Genomic DNA, 23,064 nt, shown 5'->3' on the forward strand with positions numbered 1-23,064 from the left:
TGATTTATTCTCTGTCTTCTCCCATAAGAAGGAAAGCCCATGTGGGCAAAGGCTCTACTTTGTCCCGGGCTACATCCCCAGTGTCTAGAGCAGTGCCAGGCACTTAGTTGAGACTCCATAAACATTTGTTGAATGAATGAAAGGAACTTGGATTTCCTCCTGTGCCTCATACTTCCATCTTCACACAATTCCCAAGTCTAGCTGTTCTTATCTTATCTTGGAATTGCAAATCTGGGCCCCTTTTTGCTTCTTTTCCCACTGTCGCTTTTTTTTTTTTTTTTTTTTTTTGAGACAGAATCTCGCTTTATCACCCAGGCTGGAGCGCAGTGGCATGATCTTGGCTCACCGTAACCTTTTTTTTGAGACAGAATCTCGCTTTATCACCCAGGCTGGAGCGCAGTGGCATGATCTTGGCTCACCGTAACCTCTGCCTCCTGGATTCAAGCAATTCTCCTGCCTCAGCCTCCCAAGTAGCTGGGATTACAGGCACGTGCCACCAGGCCCGGCTAATTTTTCTGTATTTTTAGCAGAGACAAGGGTTCACCATATTGGCCAGGCTGGTCTTGAACTCCTGACCTTGTGATCCACCCACCTCGACCTCCTAAAGTGCTGGGATTACAGGCATGAGCCACCGCGCCCGGCCACCCCACTGTCGCTTTCTTAATTAGGCCTTGTCACCCCATCCAGAGTTATCATGGCCTCCTTGCTGTGGCTGTCTTCTTAGACCTTTCTCTGCTTCCTCTCTAAATAATTTTCTCTCTAACGCACAGTCTGGAGTCTCCTTCCTTTGCCTCAATCCCATGGATGTTCACTTTGTAGATGTTCATTAATGTGTGCCTGACAGCCCGGGCCTCTCTCTGGGGAGAGAGGTCCAGTGAGAGTCACAGTTTTGTCCCATTTTAAAATGAGGATCAGGGAGGGATTGAACATAATACAGAGCTTACAGATGTAGGCACTGACCAGCAGAGATACACAGAATTGGAGACAAGTGACACAACCTGTTAAAAGAACTTGGGAGAGAAACCGGGAGTGTGGACTGGAATGACTGGGGCAGCATTCTAGAATGAATCATTACAACAGAGATCAACAACCACATGGGGTAGGGGTAGGGAGGGGCTGGAGAGAGAGAGGGGAAGAAAAAGAAATTCAGTCATGCTGAAGTGAGATTGGATTTCCACACTTGTCTACACTAAAAAGCTAAAAATAGGGACATCTGGGGAGAAAAATAGTGAGGAGTCTTTTAATTCTACTGACATGGACTATAAGGAGGGAGGTTTGCAGGGAAGGATGTGTCTCTTACTCTTAGGGGCAAAACTGGAAAAATTTTTATTTTGGGGGCCCCAACCTTCACTCTCTCCACTCCATCCCCTGCCTGTTCTCTCTATCTTTCCTCACTATCAAAACCTCTTTTTAAAGGAAAGAGTCTGATAACATTCATTTACATAAATCTGTAATATTTAATGTGGTGATTTTAGATGTTAGAAGCAGAAGTCTGAAATTAAAGACGCGTAAGTACAGCAACCATTAAAAAAAGACATATATAATTCACTGCATCCAGCACAGGGCTAAACCCAGTGGTTGCTCCACAAATATTTGTTGAAAGATGTTCAAAAAAGCATTATTTATATTATCAAACTCCACAAACAATACAAGTATCCAAAAATGGGGAAACCATTGCAAAATCATCCATATGAAGAAATATTACATAGCTATAAAAATATCTAGAAAAGCTTTTTAATGATCCAGAGGAATAAATGCTTATACTAATATTAGGCAAAAATAGCAGGATTCGAATTGCTACTATAATATGTCAATTATAAAAATCATATGCACATACAGAAGACAAAATCTATGAGTATCTCTGGAATCCGTGGGATTTGGGGTTATTTTTAGTTCTACTTTTCTGTTTTTTTGAATTGTTTATACTTGGTATGAAAGAAATAGCCCAAAGTAAACGTTGTGGAAGATTTACTTGGGGGAAGAAACACTTTTCAGGGGTCCCCTCTAATTACACTGTACTGGTGTGGCCCACTTGGTCTATTATAGAGGAGGAAAGCGGGGAAGAGATAGGGCCTGTCCAGTAAGGGAGGATGGATGGTCTGCCAGCAGAGGATGGACTTTTAAAAACTGCTACAGGGGCTGGGCGCGGTAGCTCACGCCTGTAATCACAGCACTTTAGGAGGCTGAGGCGGGCAGATAATGAGGTCAGGAGTTCGAGACAAGCCTGACCAACATGGTGAAACACTGTCTCTACTAAAAATACAAAAATTAGCTGGATGTGATGGCACCCGCCTGTAGTCCCAGCTACTCAGGAGGCTGAGGCAGGAGAATGGCTTGAACCCGAACGGAAGTTACAGTGAGCAGAGATGGCGCCACTGCACTCCATCCTGGGCGAGAGAGCGAGGCTCCCTCTCAAAAAAACAAAACAAAAACAAAACAAAACAAAAAACAAAAAATCTGCTACAGGAGTGGGGAGGCCGACCTTTGAAGAAAAAGGGCGTACCCGGTAATATTAGTGCTTTAGTGCCTTTGAACTTATGCAGACTTCCTCTGTTAGAGGGTTTCTGTGTTCTAGGCTAATAGGTTAACCTGACATCTAGAACACCTTCCTCACATTAGTTCCTTACACACCCAAGCCTTCAGGTGCTGAGACATGTTTCTTTTCACCCTGCTCTCTCCACCCCCTACTTTTGAAAACACAGCTGGAATTTTAATTAAAGCCTATTGTGTTGGTACCTCAGTAGTGTTGGTACCTCAGTAATATTCTACATTAATATCTTTAAGAATTAAGGTCATGTCCCCATGTAAGAAAATATTATTTAATGTTGCTTCTGTATCATAATATCTATATAAAAGCCCTGGCTATTTTAATAAAGAGACCACAGATTTCAGAATTTATATAAACAGGAAAACATTTTCTTTGGGTTATTTCTGGAAATCCCTTCCAAACATCTGAGTTTTCTTCTAACTCAAGTCTCTTCCCACCTCCTTCCCAGGGGATCTGCTGAAGGGTGTTGTATGTCTCCCTGTGGGACAGCAAACTTCACAGTCAGGATAAAACAAACAAACAAACAATATCAAAACAACACCCAGCAACGGCAACCTCCATCCCTCTCCAAAGTTCTAATTTCCCGCACTTAAAATTAAGTCCTGGGCTATCCTTGTGTTGCAAGAATCTTATAATCGAAATGGAGGGATTTGATAACTTTAAATCTAAAATTTTCTTCTATTATTTATTAGTTATCAAAATATGCAAACTGCTGATTAAGGAAGGCTGGGTGGCAGGAGCGCCTGCGAAGGCGTAGGGGAGAAGTGTGAAAAGAAATCCCAGCTCTCCCTGGGAGACTGCGTGTGAAAGAGCCCGGCTCCCCCGAAAACTCCAGGCCGCGTTTTGCAGGCTTCCGCATCTGCCTTCCCTGTCTCTCTTACCTCCTTGATGTTCGGCACTATTTGTGGCCGGCGTGGTGGAAGGACACAGTGAGGTTCTCACCCCCGCCCCCCCACCGCTCCTCGCTCCCATCCCAGTTCCATCAAAACGAACCCGGGCCAGCGCAAGGATCTCCGAGTTGCGAGTGTGCTGAGGCTGGGACTGTCACTCATTCTCCGATCAGCGCGTGAACGCAGCTCGGCTGCCGCTGGCAGGAAACAATTCTGCAAAAATAATCATACTCAGCCTGGCAATTGTCTGCCCCTAAGTCTGTCGCTCTGCCGCCGTCCACACTCGCTGCAAGGGAGGGGGCACAGAATTTACCGCGGCAAGAACATCCCTCCCAGCCAGCAGATTACAATGCTGCAAACTAAGGATCTCATCTGGACTTTGTTTTTCCTGGGAACGGCAGGTACATTTTTTTTTTATTCTCAATCTGGTTTGCTAATTACCCCTTCCAACTACTCCTAGGAGGAACGCTATTATTTTGGGTGGTTTTACGTGGACTGCTAAGGCTGGTCATTTGCGTTTAGCTGTGAAAGGAGCGCGTCGCCCTTGCTGCCCAGCCGAACCCCGCTCCCTCCCGGGCTGCGCTGCACGGGAGCTGCCTACCCGCGCCGCCAGCGCCCGGCGCCCCTCTGGCGCGTCCGCCCTTCCCACTTTGTGCGCCTGCGGCGGTGGGAGCAGAGCCGGTCGGCTCCTGGGGGCTCAGCGGCCGCGCTGGTGATGGGCAGCGCTCCTTCCTCAAAGGCGGGCGGCGGGGCGGGGGACATCGCGGCTCGGGTGGTGCCGCTGCACGGGCTCGGATTCCGAGGGGGAAGGGGCTTGTCAGCCCCGGCTCCGGGAAGAGTGAACAATAAGGCTAGGGCAGCCGCCCCAGATCGTTATATCCCCGGGTCTAATAAAGTCAGGATCGCTGCTTTGCCTCCCCCGCCCCAGCCGAATAACGGTTTGCAAAATGGGGCGAAATGGGCAGAATAGCAGGGCTATGTGGCCGTTGTTGCACCCCAGTCGATATGACGTTAGTTTTTCATTTGCCAAATTGCTGGTTAGTTGCAAAGCCTACCCTCGGCCGCGAGCACTGAAGGATGGGAGGGTCGAGCGCCGCGTTTTGACAGGAGGAAGTGCGGAGGGGCGGAGGGCGAGGAGGGCGTGATCGGGTCTGCCTGGTGTGTGCGCGCGTGTGTGCGCGCGTGTGCCTTTACACGCGCCGCGTGCCCAGTGTTGCACGGGGCGGGAGAAGAATGGCAGGTAGCCGCCCGAAACACCTCGCCCTGTCTCCTTTCTTTGGGCGAGGTTCTGGATCCTGGCAAAGTGTGAACAATAGGGAGCTGGGAGGAAGACAGTAGCGATGCTGCCGCGGGTGGCGGGGGTTGCGCCGCCGCCCAGAGAACCTCGGCAGCGGGGAGGGAGGTGCATTTCATTTTGGCTATTTCCATCCCGGCCTCCCTGGAAAATTCTTCTGTGCGTGCCCACCCTCCCCTCCAGCTGTCATCCCCCCACCTCCACCCAAGGATTTGCGCTTTGGCTGTGATGGACGGGAGGGGAGGAAGAAAAGCAGGGGCCGCAGAGAGCTGGGTGGGTTGGGCGGACATTCTGGGCGGGGGGGCGTGTGCTGGGAAGCGACTGAGGAAAGCCGGGCGGAGGGGCTGTGTGTCGAGGTTGCCGCTGCCAGGTGCCGTTGTACCTTCTCTGGACTGCCGAGCCCGGGTTGGGGAGCGCACGAGGCGGGTTGGGGAGCGCACGGGGCGGGCTGGGGAGCGCAAGGGGCGGGTCAGGGAGCACCCAGTGAGCCCCCTTCGCGGGCGGCACAGGAGCAGCGCTTGGCCGCCGCCTCCAGCCAACTCGGCTCCCTCCCATGGCGACCAATCAGCGCGAGGCTGGCTGGGCGGGAAGCCGCGAGAGGCTTTTATTGCGGCGCGGGTGGCGGCCAGGAGCTGCCAGGACAGTCTCCTGGTGCTCCAGCCTAACGGTCTCGCTCAGTCACCGCCGGGAGAAACCCCGCCCTGCGGCCGGTCCCCAGCCTGCCCGGCAGTTTCTGAGGAAATAAAATGGAGACTAGGTAGTCACCTGGAGTGCTCCTGGTCCGGCCGCCCGTGCTCGCCCACTCTCGCCTCTTTCTTGCCGACTTGGAGCATCCCACCGCCCCCGCCAGCGCTCACTCTCGCGCCGCGGAATCCGAGCCTGAGCGCGTCGCCGGGGAGGGCACCCTGGCAGGCACACCGACGCGCGTGCGCTGACCGGCCGGCCGCTGGCTGGGGGCGCTACTGGCGGCGGGGCGGGGCCGTGGTAGGGCCCGGAGGGTTGGGGACCAAGCCTAGTCTGCCTGGCGCTGGGTCTCCGCGCTGCCACCTGGGCGGGGGCCACCCCGGCTATGCCCCTTTCCGCAGTCCCGTAGGTGCTGCGACACGACCTGTCCGCACGGGGGGGGGGGGGGGGGGAGGGGGTGTTTTTGAGACCTCCTCGCTCCCAGGTGGGAGCGTGACAATGGAACCCGGATCTTTGGTGGGCCTTTTGGGGGATCGCCTGGCGGTCCTTTCCATCATCGTGATGGGTACAGTCATTAGTATTTGGATCCCGTGGAAGTTGCAGGCCCAGGAATTCCCACTGGGATATTCGTGGAGGCCCAGGCAGGGGAGGCATTCTGACCAGTGTTCCCTGGAATGAAAGCGACCTCTTTCCTGGCCTGGTACCTTTAGAATGGGAAGAAGGCAGAACGTGAAACACATACAAGGTTGCTTAACAAAAGAAAGAAGTCGAATGGTTTTCTAAAGAGAAATAATTTCCCATTAAAATGTCTTTTGTACCATATATTTAAAAGAAAATCAAAGAATTCAAGTCAAAGGGTCAGAATGAAAATGAAAATATAACACACAAGTATATATACATATGTATATATATCTGAGGATTTTTTTTTTTTTTGGACTCAAATGTAGCATGTCCAGGGCAGTGGTAACTGAGTTTATGTGCTCCGCTCTGTGCATATGAAAATTTACATATAAGGCAAGCTAACGTTAATATATCAAGTGAGTCCGATGGGCTGCCCCCTCCTCTTTTGATGTCCTCTGCTCTTTAGAAATGCAATGAAAGGTTGTGCAATTGCATAGTAAATTTGAGTTTACTCTAGTATAAATTTTGGATGTTTTGAAGAATTGTTTGCTTGAACGATCTGGGATGGTTAAATCACATGTTTACTTGATAATTTTAGTTTTGTGTCAGTTAAACTTGCAAGAGTCAAGGAATGGATAGGACTGGGTTTCTAAGAAGATAACACCGGTTAAGAACAAAGAGCTACTTTACAAAAGCTAACATTGAAATCAAGTAGTATACATAATATCTCTGACTAAGCAAATTAAGGTGCGCTTCCACAAAGTTTACTATGAGCACAGTTATAGTGAGCCATATATTTTTGTTGATTTTCATTTTAAGATTGAGAATGTGTGTTTTTAAACAGAATTTCACTGAGTGTAATAAAAGCTGTATAAAAATGTGGAAAACCTTTCATAACTCTAACCAAACCCTAGAAAGATTATTTTCTTTCAATAAATACTAGCATATTTAAAAATATTAATAACTGATAATTTGTTTAAAATCCAACAGAGTTATTAAAAACAGGGAATATAATCCAGACATTGTAGACATGTGGGCTGTGATTTATGTAAGTTTTTGAGTTACTATTCCCTCTATAAAGGTCTTAAAGATCTGCTAACCTAGCTAAGCTTTCATTACTCTCAAATTGTTTGCCTAAGCTAATTCTTTATGAACTCCTTCCTTCTTTCCCTAAATTATCGAACCTGATAACTGCCTTCCAAATACCTTTATCTAAGATTTTTTTTTAAAAAATTGGAATATCAGAAAATAGCAGGACACATTCTTGTTTAGTAAAGGAGGTTCCTGTAAGTCTTACTATGATAATTTATTAAACTAAGAATATGTTGATTTAACTGGTGACTGGTTTCTTGAGTTTGATAGTTCAAGAATTAAGATAGTAATTGCAAAGAAAAACAATCCCACATCAAAACTTAAAAAAAAAAAATGGTGTGGGTGTGCTATTTGTAAGGGATGTGGGTGTTTACTGAAGGCAGCAATAAGGAGAAATTAGTCTGTAGCACCCCCAAATTTCAAGTTTTGAACAGTGCTTCTGTTTGGAATCCATTTATCATTAATTGAATTCCTCAGATAGGTAATATGTAATTTAACGGAAGTAACCTATATCCGTATTTTCTGTTACAAGGAACAATGTCTTAATTGCCTTTCAAAAAAGCACCATTTTGTCACTCAAAAGCTAATCTTTAGACATGTGTTTGTTCACTACAGAACCCAGTTTCTCAAATTATAGAGAGCATTTTGTAAACTTTACACTGCTTAAAATATGGACTCTGGAATTTCTGATGCGACCACTTAATTTTTCAAGGCGACGAAGCCTCTGTTAAGTATGAGTTTGATAAATTTCTCATATTTTTTCGTTAGTATTAAGGAACTGTGGCTGCTGTCCAGACTGAAAGTGGCTTCAATACTACTGGCAGACTTCCAAAGACATTTTACAGACAGTCCTTTCTGACTTAGTGTAAAATAAATGATTGAGTACCTGTTGCTAAAGAACGGGTTGCACTTTCCCTTAGGATCTTGAGCTTGTGATGGAGAGCAGAACCAATTGGCAGGCTGGGGAGAGAAGGGATCGCACCTGCCCCCATCAGTCTGCAGGAAGAGTCATAGACTGGGAGGAGACAAAGACATTTTATAAAGGCTCTCCTGTACCAGTTCAGCATTGTGTTTTTGAGCACACACATGTTTTCTGGTGTCAAGATAAATATTTTAATGTAAATTCCATAATTGATCATTTTTCAGTTTAGCAGTTGTAACATAGAGGAGACTAAGGAACATCTGGAACTTTAAAAGAAATGACATCACATTACAGGGAGCATTTTACTAATCTTAAAACTGGGTTACAAACTACACAAAATTGAAAACATTAATCACGTGGCTGCGTAAAATGAGGTCATTTGAGCTTTTAATAAAAATCTCTAAGGTGAAAATTCCTTTGGTTAAAAAGAAAGAATTCTAAGTAAAATTCGGAAGAAGAAAATTTGATACGTTTCATAATATATTCAATGCCTCTGAGCAATACTGTAAGAGATGGCCTCTTAGGAAGGAGGAAATGTCCGAGACCTCTCTGAATCCTAATGATTAGGTTTCTATGAGCTCCAGAGTTTTTACTATTTGAAAACATTGTAGTGAAACTATTTTTGCCAATACGGGTAGATATGCTTACTACTTACGGTAGGATAATAGAATACAGAAGTCAATCTGAAGGTCATAGTCCTGTTACCTCTAGCCTCTTTTGTTATTAACTCTTGGGGTCAAACCTTAAAACCATTTGCTGATGTAAAGGGATGTAAATTATTTGGCATTGGCAGTGGTGCCATTATGCCCTTTCATTTCATGTTGTTGAAATACTGTCTCTCAGCTGCAGATGCTCATTAGGAGCATTGCCTTTTGATGTTGGTCTGGGTGCCAAATGGCGTCCTTTCAGGCAGTTTCAATACATTACATTTAAAACGTTCTCAGGCCGTGTCTACATCCAGCCACTGAGTTAACGGATTTTCAGTTGGGTAGACACACTTTTCCTTTCCTGCAGTATTAATTTAGCTTCTAAGCAATCGGAGACTCCAAGAGGACTGCACTAAAAGGATAGGCCATTTGGTATATCTTGTGTATGTGTGCTTTTGAAAAATAGATTGTAATAAACCCATTATGCGTTCTTTTTTCTTCCAAATATATGTAACATTTTCTTGAATTCAAAGATTGCATGGCTGATATGATTTAAAATGCTTCTGTGTTACCTATGTTCCACTTTGTACTCTGAGGACTTCTTGATTTGTAGCTGCAAACCCCGGTAACAGCTGATCTTCCGTTTTCTATTTGGCGTCATTCCTGAGATAAGGTGTAAAATGCCTTTTGTTGTACATTAATCTCCTCCTTTGGTATCTGATTACCTCATCATTTAAGAATATTCGTAGTAATGTCACAGTATTTGAGATTGTGTTACATTAGGTATTCTCTTCAATAGTTGATCAAATATGTTTATTGAGTGCCAGCTTTTTATCTTCTGCTCTGTGGGGAATTAAAAGGAGTGAGATGACATAATTTCTGCTGTCAGGGAACCTTGGGAGTAGTAGAGACTAGAGATTAAGAGAGGTAGATAACCCTGGATTGAAACCCCAGACATATCCCTTACCAGCTGTCTGATCTTGGACAAATGATTTAACTCGTCCAAGTTTCAGTTTCCTCTTCCGTGAGATTGGAAAATTAGTAATGCCTACTTGTTAGAGTTATAAATATTTTAGAGATCTTAGGAATTCAGTGCATGTAAACAGTGTTCATTAATGAGGAAGAGGGATATATATGGATCTGGAAAAAATAATTATTTAGACATAGTGCCCTCCTTTTAGAAGGATTTTAAAAAGAATTTTATGAAAACATGACTCCTTCAGAGATTAGAACTAGGCTTAAAAAGTTGGTCACTAAATATGTCTGCAATTCCATGTTGGTTTTGAATACTTCAGAGAAAAAAATGGCCTGATTATAAGGTTGAAAACTCTGCACAAGGGTGGATCTAGGTTTTGTGGGGCCTGAAGGGTATACAATTTTGAGGGCCTTCTTTAAGGAAAATACAAAACTCTCTTGCTTTTGCAAAGTTTAGTTGAATACATGACCATGAGAACACATTGCCAAGTCCCGGTCCCCCAGAGCCTTGGAAGGAGTCCATGCAATTGAGGAACCCTGAAAACTTCTGGCCCTGCTTTAGCAACTATCCTTTGGTCCACTTGGACTCATTGCTTGGGAATATAAACTAATTGTTCCAGTTTATTAAACGTGGACCTCATAGAGTTTGTTTGTGTAGTGCTTTGAAGATTACAATCATATCTTAGAATCACAAAGTCGTTTTTAGAAAGAAGTATTTCACTTTTATTTGACAGAAAATCTTAAATGAGATCTGAGCTGATTTGATATTTGTCACTGCCAATATTCTTGTAAATTACTAACTAGAAGAAAATAAAGCAATTGCCATTATTATTCAAATGAGTGAGACATAAGTGCCCGATTGGCAGGGCAAGAAGTAGTTTTGCCAGCTAAAGGCATATGATATTGGAGAGGAGACTGAAGATTTTGTCGTAGCTATCTAAAAGGAGATAAACTGGATATATAATACCAATAATTACATCTTAATCATCACGTTATGGTTTACAAAACACTTTGATATGCATTTAATCTTCACACTAATTATTTAGTAAATATTGACTGAGTACGTGCTCGGTCCTGGGTGCTGGGAATACAGTGGTGAACTAGACATACATCGTCCCTGTTTTCATGGAGTTTCCAGTCTAGTAGTACAGAGAAATATAGACATTAAAAAGTAACACACAAATTTATAATTACATATTCAGATTAAAATCCAAGAAAAACCCAGGATGAGAGATTATCAAGGGGGATTGGGTGGTTGGGGAGGTGAGGATGTAACATTTAAACAACTGTGAAATAGGAAGAACAGATGGTATTCTCATTTTAGGGCATGATTGATTGACTACTTAATTCAACAAATGTTGAATTACAGCAAACATTCCTGAATTCCTTAATTCAACAAATCTTTGTGAAGTCTGGAGAAGGTTGGACAGCTTCAGGAATTGTGTAGAGTTTCACGTTATAAAGTCCAGGAAAATATACATCTGCCTTTATAGAGCTTACCACCTGGAAGGAGAGGAGAGAGACATACTATACTTATAAATAGAGGCACGAAGTAAATGCTGTTGGACCACAAGAAAGGAAGCAATTAATTCTGCCTGGGACTCCCTCGAGCCGGGCTTGGGGAAGAGTTGCTTTCATTAGATGGAGCAGGAAGAAAGGGTGATCTGGGCAGAGCAGACAGCCTGAGCAGTGGTTGAGACATGAATCCGGTTGTACATGGGGAACAGTGTGAGAGTAGTGGGGAGGAGTAGCCAGAGATAAGGAGAAAAAAATTCTGCAAGTCCAGATTGTAAGTCTTTAAATGGAAACTGAGACTGAGAAAGGTTAAGTGACTTACGCAGGTGGAGCTGGGACTGTAACTTGCATTGGTTGTCTGAATTGTATCCTTTTCTAAGGCAAGGATAATTTGAATATATATAGCATCTGAATACGTGCGAAGCAAACAGGAGTTCCTGTGGCTTCTGGACTGAGTCTGACCAAAGTGTGGGAGGAGTGATGGGGAGGAAGAGCACTATTCAGAGCTGTGGTCTGAAGGAACCGTCCTGCCATTCTGCAAGTTGCTGTCATTTGAGCCTGTTTCCCCATCTGTAAAATGGGGTTAATGACACTTCCATTGTGGGTCTTGGTGAGCTGAAATAAAACCACATACATAAAGCAGATATGAAGTATGTACTCATTATGTGCTTTAAAAAAGTTCCCCATGGTCAGATTTTATTTGAAATGTTTGTTTAGGCCGGGCGCGGTGGCTCAAGCCTGTAATCCCAGCACTTTGGGAGGCCGAGGCGAGCGGATCACGAGGTCAGGAGATCGAGACCATCCTGGCTAACACGGTGAAACCCCGTCTCTACTAAAAAAAAATACAAAAAACTAGCCGGGCGAGGTGGCGGGCGCTTGTAGTCTCAGCTACTCGGGAGGCTGAGGCAGGAGAATGGCGTGAACCCGGGAGGCGGAGCTTGCAGTGAGCCGAGATCATCCGGCCACTGCACTCCAGCCTGGGCGGCAGAGCGAGACTCTGTCTCAAAAAAAAAAAAAAAAAAAAAGAAATGTTTGTTTAAAAAGGTGTACAGTACTCTGAATATGATGTGCAAAGTTCTGTGCTAGAGGCTGAGAGGAAAAACAATAAATTTAAGGTTACTATACTGACCCTTTCAGGTGGTTGGAGAGGAAGTACTTTTATTTAGTTCAAGTTGTGAAGAAATCATGAAAGATATTATATCAATAAGTGCCCAAATGAAGCAGGCAGGTAATAACTGGGAAAATTGAAAGGCAAAAATCACGTCTAGGTTTTAATGTCTGGGGGGAAAAGGTACAGAAAAGCTAGAACTTGACCTGGACCTCCACAGATATGAAGATAAATAGGGAGAGAGGGCCTGTTTTCCTATACGGTAAGATGGATCTGGCCAAAGAATTTCTACTGAAGAGCAGTTAAAGGTTGGATCTTGGGGCAAGTCATATTTAAATCTTAAATGTCAGAGAAAGGAGAGGGGTCCTGCTGGAGATGATAGAGGAAGTAAAAGTATGTACATGTTTAAGAGTATAGTCAACAATAGCAACTGAACGTGTGCTGCGCCAGGCTGTGTGTTTGGGACTAGCTGGGAATTAGCAGAGAGTTAAGTGGAACAAATTGATAGAGTTCACTGCAGCACTTAAAGGGAATTCTGGTTTTATATAGCATCCACTATGGTGGTTGGACAAAATGAAGGGCTAACGAAAGGGTTTTTATTGCTGCGTGAAACATCAACTAGATGATACTAGGAGAAGGGAGGTCAGTGAAGTCCAATGAAGGTATCTTGCTTAATTAGTAGGAGCACTTGTATGTGGGGAAAGGATACCATTGGGTTTAGATTCAAAAGATGTGGGTTCAAGAAGTTGCTCTGCTACTAACTAGCCAAGTGAATTTATATCAGTTATGTAACCTCTTTGAACTGTTACTTCCTCATTTGAATATAATAACAAAATAAGATAATATATGGGAAATGTATTGCAAATGAAATATTTCACAGCTGTACATTTTATACATTTTATTAGTAGACATGTTGCTGAAAAATTAAATAAAAATCAAATTTTATGTACTGCTAGAGGTGCTTGTTTGATTAAAGAAACCCAACTACGATATGTTTTCTAAAGCAGGTAATTTTGGAAAGATACACTTGTAATGATTTTGAATAAGGATAAAAGGGGCATAGCTGAGATGTTAGAAATAACAAAGCAACCAAGGGTAGATGATAGATCCCAAATGGTAGATGACTGAGAGGGAGAAAGATCTTTGAAGTTACAAACTCAAGGAAATTAAATAATCATGGTACTCTAAATATGATAGAGAAGTTCAGAGGTTAGGTTTTAGAAAAAGTTTGGACCTCCTAATACCTTAACCTGTAGGTCAGTATTTTTCAAACTATGGATGATGAAATCTATTTATTGGGCTTCCATATACATTAAACAAGAAAGAAGGAAGGGAGGAAGGAAAAAGGGGAGGAAGGAGAGGGAGAACGAGTGAAGGAGAAGTGGAAAAAGAGTGTGTTTTATGTAAGGGTAAGTATTGCTTTGAGTACTTCAAATTTTCTCTCTTTCTCTCTCTCTCTGTGTGTGTGTGTGTGTGTGTAATATGTAACTTGGTTGTGATGGAAAATACATTCTTTTGGCTCAGGTCAAAAGAGTTTGGAAGCTACTGTTGTCGAAGGAAGAATGTAGGATCAAAGAGAGGGTAAAGCAGTCTGTAATGGAGTGAGAGTACATCAGAAGGTATAGAATAGAAACTGAATGGGTTGTGAGGGAGGGAAGGAAGAAATGACAGCAAAATTAAGTATTGAGCATCCAAGCAATCAGTTAACAACAGGGTGTGAAAAAACAAAACAAATCAAACTCTAAATGTTATATCTTTTTTTGAAATGGTATTTCACTGTTGCCCAGAATGGTCTCAAATTCCTGAGCTCCTGCCTCAGCCTCCTGAGTAGCTGGGACTGAAGGTGCACACCACGGTGCCCTAAATGTGGTACCTTAACCTTACAGAGCTCACTGTCTGGGAATGAAAAGATAACTGGGAACACCAGGTAGCATCTACAGCCAAAATATGAGGCACTTAATGTTTCAGAGTCAGGATAAATATTGCCTGGGAACCAGGGGGTAGTTACAGCTGTACATTTTATTAGTAGACATGTAACTGAAAAATTACATAAAAATCAAATTTTATGTACTGCCATAGGTGCTTGTTAGATTGAAGAAACCCAACTGTGATATATTTTCTAAAGCAGATAATTTTGGAAAGACACACTTGTAATGATCTTGGATAAGGATAAAAGGGGCATAGCTGAGATGTTAGAAATGATAAAGCAACAAGCAAGGGTGGATGATAGATCGCAAATGGTAGATGACAGAGAGGGAGAAAGCTCTTTAAAGTTATAAACTTGAGGGAATGAAATAAACACAGAGAATTCACACGTTAGGTGAGAGTTGAAGGAGACTTTGAAGGAAGAATTTAGCCCCGCTGAGAGGAAGGGTGGATGAGGTAAGTATGTGTGTTCCATGTTTGGGAGGTGACTGGAGGAAAGCCCCCAAGAAGACTCAAAGATGGTAGTAATCTAATCTATATTTTTATATGTTCAGTGGAGAGAAAAACACCATGAGTTACGGTCAGTACTTTGCAGGGTTTTTATCACACCCACAGGTATTTATGTGGCACTATTTCTATAGCACACAGAATGATATCTTGCCTATAATTCAGAAGGTGATAGTGAACAAATGAAGAGAACCAGAGCTTAGTGGTACGAAAGCCTAGGTTAGAAAAGTACAATCAAGTGAAGTGAAAAAAAGTTGGAAACAAATAGTATATATAGGTATAATCCCAATCTTGTCAAAAAGCACCTCTTTCACTCACTCTATAATCAAGACTGGAAGAAGGTAAATCACTATTTATGTTGTCTGAGTTTTTGATAATGAGCACATATTGCTTTGCAAAACAAATAGTGCAGTAAAAACAAGGGCAGCAGTACTAAGGGTGGTTAAAAGTATAAAGAAGGTGAGAATTAAGTAGAAACTTGGGATTTGTGTCAGAGGAGAGTGGTGATGTCAGAGGGATTTCAGTTGACTGGTGAAATTCAAGTTCTTTACTTAGAGTCAAATACTGAGGAAGAGCTGATGTCCAGGATGCTTGGCAAAGAAAGAAGGAAAGGAGGGCTGCTAGTTTGGGTGATGGCTTCATCATGAAGGTTCCTGGGCACATTGAACTATGCATCACCACGGAAAAGAGCCAGAGGGAGGGGAGAGGTGATGAGCAACCTTTGCAAAGGACAGCAGGATAATTTTATGCCAGAGGAAATGAATAAAGTTAGGGGTTTTCCCCAGTGACTTCATTTATCATATGAGTTGATTATTTTTAGATTCAGTTTTGTCTTCTTACCTCATTGCCCGTGGTATTCAAACATTTATTTCTAGACCTTTAAAAAATGTTTCTATAGCAAAATCTTTTTGAAGCTTGTTCTGCATGTCACAAATTGGATGTGTTGTTTTTATCAGATCAGCACATCAGTGATTGATTACTTTTCTGATGTTCTTTTATTCATTTTCAGTTTGAGTGTCCATTCTGTTCACATGACAGGCTGCCAGTCACCAGTTAACCTGCAATTGCTATATGAGAATTGGACTTACAGTACACCATAAAGGTGTACTTTAAGCAGCCTTAAAGGCCTGTTATCATGGGCATAAGAAGATGGAAATCCAATGAAAGCTCTTTGATTTGGGTACATAATTATAAATTATCTTTCTTTCTGAATTTAGTATCTCCTTTTGGTGTCAGAGGCAATGCATACTGCACCGGGTGCCCCGAGGACCTTTGGTATCAAATCTACATTTCGAACCGTGACTCTCCTGCTTTTCATGACCTTGAGCCAGTTATTTAATCTCCAATGATCAGTTTATTTCTCTGTGAATCGGGGATAATACCCAACTAATAGGGTTATTGTGAGGACAAAATGAGGTAGTTTATACAACTGTCTGGCACATAGTGAGCTCAGTAATTTTTTTCCCATGTCCTTTCTTTTTGCTAAAGTTCACAGTGAAGGGATATGCAATTTGTGTTGGATTTAAGTATTTGTATTGATTCTAATGAGAATCACATTTTCCATTTATTTTTCATTTTCTGAGAGTTCAGGATCACTGTGAATTGCAACTGAGTTGGAAATGCCATGCTTAAATTTGGAGCTGTTTTACCTCCTGTGAAAGCAAAGCCTAGTAGATCTTGATTTTGACAATAGTAATATTTAAACAATTAAAAGTGGTTTATCTAGATTCTCCTTTCCATTTGCATAGAGTTAATATCAAACCTGTCAGTTCACTGTAATGGTGGAGCCATAAAATTTAGTATATTTAAATAATGGTTGCTGCTAAAGATCATATTGGTGACACTTCATTAATCTGGAAGTCACTTACCTGGCAACCTTGATTCTTTGAAACATGAAGAATGAAGAAGTGAGGGAGAGAAGCCTCTGAAGAGCTAGCATAGCATCTTTTTCTTTCTTGATGCAGTATCTTTCATATCGCTGAGAAGTTCGTAACATTTCTCTTGCTTCTTGTCTCTTTGTCTGAATTCCTCTTTATTATGTTTGCTCTAGTATCTCTTTTTGTGTTTCATGTTGTTTCATTTAACTCCTCAAATTCTAATGATCCCTGGCTGCCTATTAGTAAAGAATGAGACCTGAAGCACTGTGGGGCTCAGTGTGGGGTGTCATGCTGAACGACTGTGCAGGAACTTGGTTCATTGGGTGGGGGACATCCATGTATATTCATGAGTACTTACATTTTCTTTTGGACTGATTGACTTAAGAGAATCCAAAATTTTGCAGCAGGCAGGATATAAGTCCAAATACTGTTTTTCTCTAAGCTGAATAGGAAGAAATGGATTGGGGGTATTTTTCCTTCTGTAGTGTAGATTTCATTTAATTCTCCTATTTTCAGTAGGGTGTTTCTGTCCTCAACAAAGTCTGGTGTACCCAAGGACAAAGTGCATCTGGTTCAGTCTCTCTATTAATAAAAATTGAGCCTTCTGCTGGGGTGAGGGGAGTATAGGAGAAGAGATATATGGTGCCACCTTCCTGTAGCTTACAGTTTGTGTGTGTGTGTGTGTGTGTGTTTGAAGTGAGTGGTATGAGAGTCTCTATTGGCTTTAATTTTGGAGCAGACTCAGAACCCACTGATGACCTGTCTCCTTCAGGGTTTCTAATTGCTAAAGTCCAAAGCAGACTTTTAAAATCTTTTTTGAAATCTTTTATCTTGCATGTTTTAGGATAGAATCGTTGAGACTGAAAGAAGCTTGCAGTTCTTAAAGGAAAAGGGACATGCTCTAGGGGTGCATCAAAGGCAAAAACCCAAAAAGAGGAATGTTCAGACAACTTCAAGAGATTGACAATTTAAATAGTTTTAAGGAAACTTTTCTGAACTGAAGCATTCTCAAGAGATTCCAAGGTGGCCTGAGATTCCACATTTCTTAGATAGAAAGACGTGGACTTGGCAGTGATTTTGCAAATCAGAACAGGAACAATTTCACGAACACATTGGCAAATGGCCATGTCTCAGACTTGTTGAGTAGTTAAATGTTCACTAGAAACATTGACTTAATCCAGTATTTATGAAATAATTCCCGTGTTCTATGTAGTTGGTCTAGGAATTGGAGGTAAAAGATGAATACCATTCGGTAGCTTTGTGAAAAATTCTAGACTACGTTCGGAAAGTTTTTGTTCACACTTGTAATATTTATTCCTGTTGAATGACACAAAAGACAATCTTGAAATGTCCGAAAATGATAAATAAGAGTTATTTACTCTTTTCTCAGAGTTTTTTTCCTTTTGTGTATGTAACTGAAAGTTACTTATCACATGTTTAAAATTTAAAAATTTCATCAAAGAAAGCCATCTGTCATAATGAAGTAAAAAAGGAACATTATGTGATTTTCTTTGAAGATAAGGGATTGAAAGTGAGTCAGTTAACTGCCCTAGATTACCATTTGAGGTCATTTTGAACTAAATTGGCTTTGGAATCAGAATTTAAATTACCAGTCAGACTCAATTAAGATAACTGGTCATGAAGGCAGTTCATTCGCCTGCCTTCCTTCTCATAAAAAGAATATTTTTATTATTTGTATTCCTTTCTAGCCAAGTTAGACATAGGCGTTATTTTTGAGAATATAAGCATTTCACACAATAATTGATTTAGGTATTTAAGGGTAGTTTTGTATCTAAATAGGAAACCAGAAAAATCATTCACTGTTTGGTGTTCTAGAGATAGTCACAGTAGATGCTTTTGAAGTCACTGGGAGGTAAATCAATATATTACTGAGTCATATTTTTGCTGCCCTGTGCAATATTAACAGAATAACTTTCACAAACAAACCCCACTTAAAGTTATTTAGTCACAATAATAAACTTATAATTGGACATATTTTAAGAAAACATAAATTATAAATATGTACAGTTATTTTAACAATTTATGTATGTATTTCTAAATACTAGACTTTTTGTTTGTGATAAGTGAATATAAAATTATATATATATAATTATATACTCTTAACTTGCTCAACATAAGAGATTTAAAATGATGTGAGTTTAATCTTCTGCTGTGAGTTTAATCTTCACTTTCATCTTTTTATTTAGTTATAGACTAGAACAAATAAATCAATACTTTTTTAATTATAAATTTTTAGTACTTGAAAATTATTAAATGTACAAAAGAGGAGAACTTTTAGAATTTAGAAGTACAAAGGAGGAAAACAATTTAAACCTACAGATGAATTTGGTGGGATTGGTTGTGTGTCTGCGGCTGTCTGGAGAATCCAGGTGCTTAAGTGCCTTGTACTAGCTGGACACTGGAACTTCACAGGGAAACAAAAATGTCTTGAATGACTTGTTGATGTTCTTGAAATGATGCTAATATCTATTCTATACAACCTGAAAGTATGTAGATATTATTGATTGTTTAGAGTCACGTGTCTTGGGATTTGGGACTGTTGGTGAGAAGATTGGTTTGATGTAGACCATGATAGGTATCGATCTACATATATTTTTGAAATATTTTGGCTAAAATGCAATTTGATGGGGTAAGTCTTATCCATATCTAATATTTTATCTTAAAACTGTATCTAAAGAAGTTTTTTAAAAAAAGAACAGAAAAATCAAAGTTGCATTTTGATGTTTAATGCATTGGTTTTAAAAAATTATATTCAGAGCAAAATGTTTGAGTTTTTGATGATTTTTTGCTGAAAACATTAGGTGCCAATGTCAGGTAATTCTGTGACTACAATTGTGTAATGATACTTTGTGCATGGAGACAGTCCAAAACCAAAAATGAGACAAGTGAAATCCTTATTAAGGAAGGCCTAACAACCATATCAGATAAGTTTGTTTTTTTCTTGGAAACTTTGGTAAAAAAAAAAAAATTCACCTAGGAAATAATGTGATTAGAAATGCTCCTTAAATGTGCATATATGTTTAATCTGTTCTACAAAGATATTATTTTCTTTGTGGCATTGTTTTATTGAACAAATTTTGTTAAATTTTCTATTAAAACAGTCTTATAATGAATTTAATAACAATTTGGAAAACTCGCAATCTTTATAAGTGCACATGTAAGTGAGATGGATTACTATTAAAATGCAATTTCTAGTATTACAGCTCTTTTAGAATTTGTCTAGCAGATTTTGTTTTTTACCATGAAAGAAATGTCATTTCTTAGTCTTCATTTGGAATTTATAAAAAATTTTAAAAATCACCACATTTTCCAAAAGTTCATGCCAGACATCATCATTCACTGTTTTAAAATGAAGTGCAATTTCTTAATAAGAAAGTATAGCTTGAGTCTTGTCCCATATAAATGAGTTTCCGAGATTTGGAAAAAAAAGTTAATACATTGGAATCAATAGTTGACCATAGATTTAAATATGATACAAAAGGTTTAAAAATCTAAATTGTCATTGTTTACAAAATATTGGCAAATTAGAGCTACAGCGCTTGGTGTTATTGTGTAATCTTCTGTTTAAAAATAAACAGTGGAAATAATTGTAGAAACCTCTGGGCTTAGAAAGGCTTGTTGGTGGTTCTTCACATCCTACTAAAAAAGCAGGCTGTCTTTGCATATTAATCACTCTGTGAAAGGAAGCTTGCCTTATTTGCATTGTGCATGCACTAAGAAGTCCAATAGTGCGCCTGAGAAAAAAAATGAGGGGATTGTAATTGTTGTTCTGAAAAGGGTTTTTATTCCATTCAAGTGGAAAAGCTGAATACTGGAGAATTAGTGCAGTGTTTTGTGGAAGAAGAGTCCCTTTTGGCCACTGCATTGCATGTGGTGCAGTCCCAGTGTGTAAGGATCCTGAACGTTGGGGTGAAGAGGAAAGTGACTCATCTTTCTACGATGCAATAGTCTATGTTCTTGCACATCTCTAAAATTTTGTAAGCATTTTCTCCTTGTTATGTATCCAAAAAGAGGTAGATTGAAATTCTGAGAATATATGCCATATTGGAAATCTTGGGAGAATTAAACATGAATCAAAAAATCTAAATATAAGTAGCTTAGGTTTTGGGAGTGGGGTGAGATGGGGACACACAGCACAAAATTAAGCAAATTGTATTTAAGTGTTATTGTTTTTAGGAGATACGTGATTTGGTTAATGCCTGGAAGATATTTTCCCCCAAATTGATTTTAAATGATATTTTTGACATTATCTTAGTAATAATGGCATGGTTTTTTCTTCATTGTATTTTAAGATTCAGTGGTTGAATGTAAACATTGAGAATAAACAGAAGAAATGTTCTTAATATCAGTGAGGCCTTCTTTTAATAAGACTGTGTAAGATGAGCTACTTATAATGTTTCTCTTCTATGGTAAAATACTCTTCATGAAAGCTTTTCCTGATCTCCTAGTTCTAGCTGGCAACAGCCACATTAGCCAGAACAGTTTCCAAAACCTCAAAATGTACATTAATTATTTTGGAGGTCTGTTACTTTGGACTGGTTTAATATACTTTACATATTTTAAGCATCTTTTGAAAAATTCTGCACAGAATATGCCATTTCCAAGTAGATTTGAATTTCACAAGGGGGAAAATATGCCATTGTCTGTGTTCACATATTTTGACAAAATGATTGTGTATAATCATGGAGACAAAGCTTATTGTTTTTAAATGATTTTGTTAAATACTAGAAAGTAGTTAACTGAGTTAAAAGGTTTCATACAGGTTTCCTAAAACCCATTTGGCTTAGATATATTTAACTATCTATGAAACTACTTGTTTTTATCCTCTTTACTCTTGTATGGATTTGGTTGGATTTTGACTCTTGAACACAGATCCTCTGATGACACCATTTTGATTTTATTTGAATTGCTTTCTGTAATACTCAAGTACATGGAAATTGTGTTTAATTTGGGCTTATGTACAGTGGTCCATAGACTTTGAGTGTGTGCTTGGGTTGCTGTTCTGAAGAACAGAAGTAGTCAAGAAGTAGTCTGAAAAAGTAGGACCATAAAAAATTAGACTGGTAGAACAACAACAATAACAACAACAAAACTATAATTTTTGTCATTCAAAAGTCCTTATATAGGTTTCATAATAAATTTTTTGCAAAGTATTACTAATGTACTTCTCCAAATGTTTATTATAGACGTGTCAAAAGACAAAATTACAACAAATTTAGTTATAAATCTAATTGTCTTTTGTTTGTGATTCATAAATTGGGGCAGCCTCCATTCAACAAAATAGAACGAGAGCTCCCACTGAGCAGTGGCAGAACAGTAGGTTTGGAAAGTGGGAACATGGAAACAACTATAGAAAAAAAAAAAAAGACTGGTTAACATCAGGTTACTTCCAGTGACTTTTTTTCTAGTTAAAGCAGAGGAGACTTCTTTATTGCACTGACTCAGGTTGACTGGAATCTCCTGTTTTCAGGAAAACCCAATCTGTTTTGGGATCTATCTGCTTCTTTAAAGTTTCAGTTTGATTATATGGCATGTAGCCAGAGTGACTCCATTTTGGTTTGGTCTGGTCTCTTGGGATCGGGTGCAGAAGCTCAGTCTAAGACAATGGCCTCCCATAATTTTTGTTTAACAGATACAATTTTTAGGGTTTATACTTCATTTACATTTGAACCTTTTTATAAAAATCTGAAATGCATTACACATTTTTAGAATTGTGTAGACTTCATAAGTATGCAAAACAAAAACAGCTGGTATCAAACGTCACATGATCACCTCTAAATTCAGAAAACATACTTGACAAAATTCGACACTCCTTCAGGATGAAAACACTCATTAAACAAGGAATAGAAAGTACTCCCCTGACCTGATAAAGGGCATCTATGAACAATTCAGAGCTAACATATACAAATGGCCCATAAGGACAAATGGCCAAAAGATGCTCAACATCATTAGCCATCAGGGGAACTGTAAATCAAAGCCACAGTAAGATACCACTTCACACCCGCTAGGATGGCTAGAATCAAAAAGACAGATAACCACAAGTGTTAATAATGTTGTGGAAAAATTGGAACCCTCAGACACTACGGGTGGGAATGGAAATGGTGCAGCCTCTTTGGAAAACAAGTCTGGCAGTTCTTAAACAGAGTTACCATGTGAACCAGCAGTTCTGTTCTTCCAAGAGAAGCAAAAACATATGTCCGTATAAAAACATGTACGCTAATGTTCGTGGAACATTATTGACATAATAGTCAAAAAGTGGAAAAAACCTAAATGTCCGTCAATTGATGAATGAACCAAAAAATGTGGTATATTTATACAATACAATATTATTGGGAAATAAAAAGGAATGCAATACTGATACATACTGCAACATGGCTGAGCCTTGATTCGGCATTTTAGTAATGTGAGATCCTTAATTGTGTTAGCTGTTTGTTTGT

At 40.3% G+C, this 23,064-nt stretch overlaps 1 protein-coding gene, 1 long non-coding RNA gene and 1 pseudogene across 8 annotated transcripts in view; 2 read left to right on the forward strand and 1 right to left on the reverse strand.

Annotated features, from left to right (window-relative positions):
• Positions 1 to 1,437: 1,437 nt before the first annotated feature.
• LOC112605560 lies at positions 1,438 to 5,665 on the reverse strand. The gene is made up of 3 exons (XR_003115523.1): positions 5,415 to 5,665; positions 3,542 to 3,651; positions 1,438 to 3,026 (listed from the first exon to the last, which is right to left on the reverse strand). It is a non-coding gene; the product is annotated as an uncharacterized LOC112605560 (long non-coding RNA).
• Positions 3,384 to 23,064, forward strand: part of NCAM1 (neural cell adhesion molecule 1) — a 313,081-nt gene continuing 293,400 nt past the window's right edge. For 5 of the 7 annotated variants that reach the window (XM_025355124.1, XM_025355125.1, XM_025355127.1 and 2 more), the window contains exon 1: positions 3,384 to 3,839. In XM_025355124.1, the coding sequence (XP_025210909.1) occupies positions 3,788 to 3,839 (52 nt within the window). In that variant the 5' untranslated portion in view covers positions 3,384 to 3,787. The remainder of the gene's footprint in view (positions 3,840 to 23,064) is intronic. The other 2 variants (XM_025355123.1, XM_025355126.1) reach the window with 1 other exon arrangement.
• LOC112607456 lies at positions 19,820 to 19,885 on the forward strand (annotated as a pseudogene).

The sequence above is a fragment of the Theropithecus gelada genome, chromosome 14 (genome assembly GCF_003255815.1).
Source record: "Theropithecus gelada isolate Dixy chromosome 14, Tgel_1.0, whole genome shotgun sequence".
In the NCBI taxonomy this organism is placed as follows: Eukaryota; Metazoa; Chordata; class Mammalia; order Primates; family Cercopithecidae; genus Theropithecus; species Theropithecus gelada.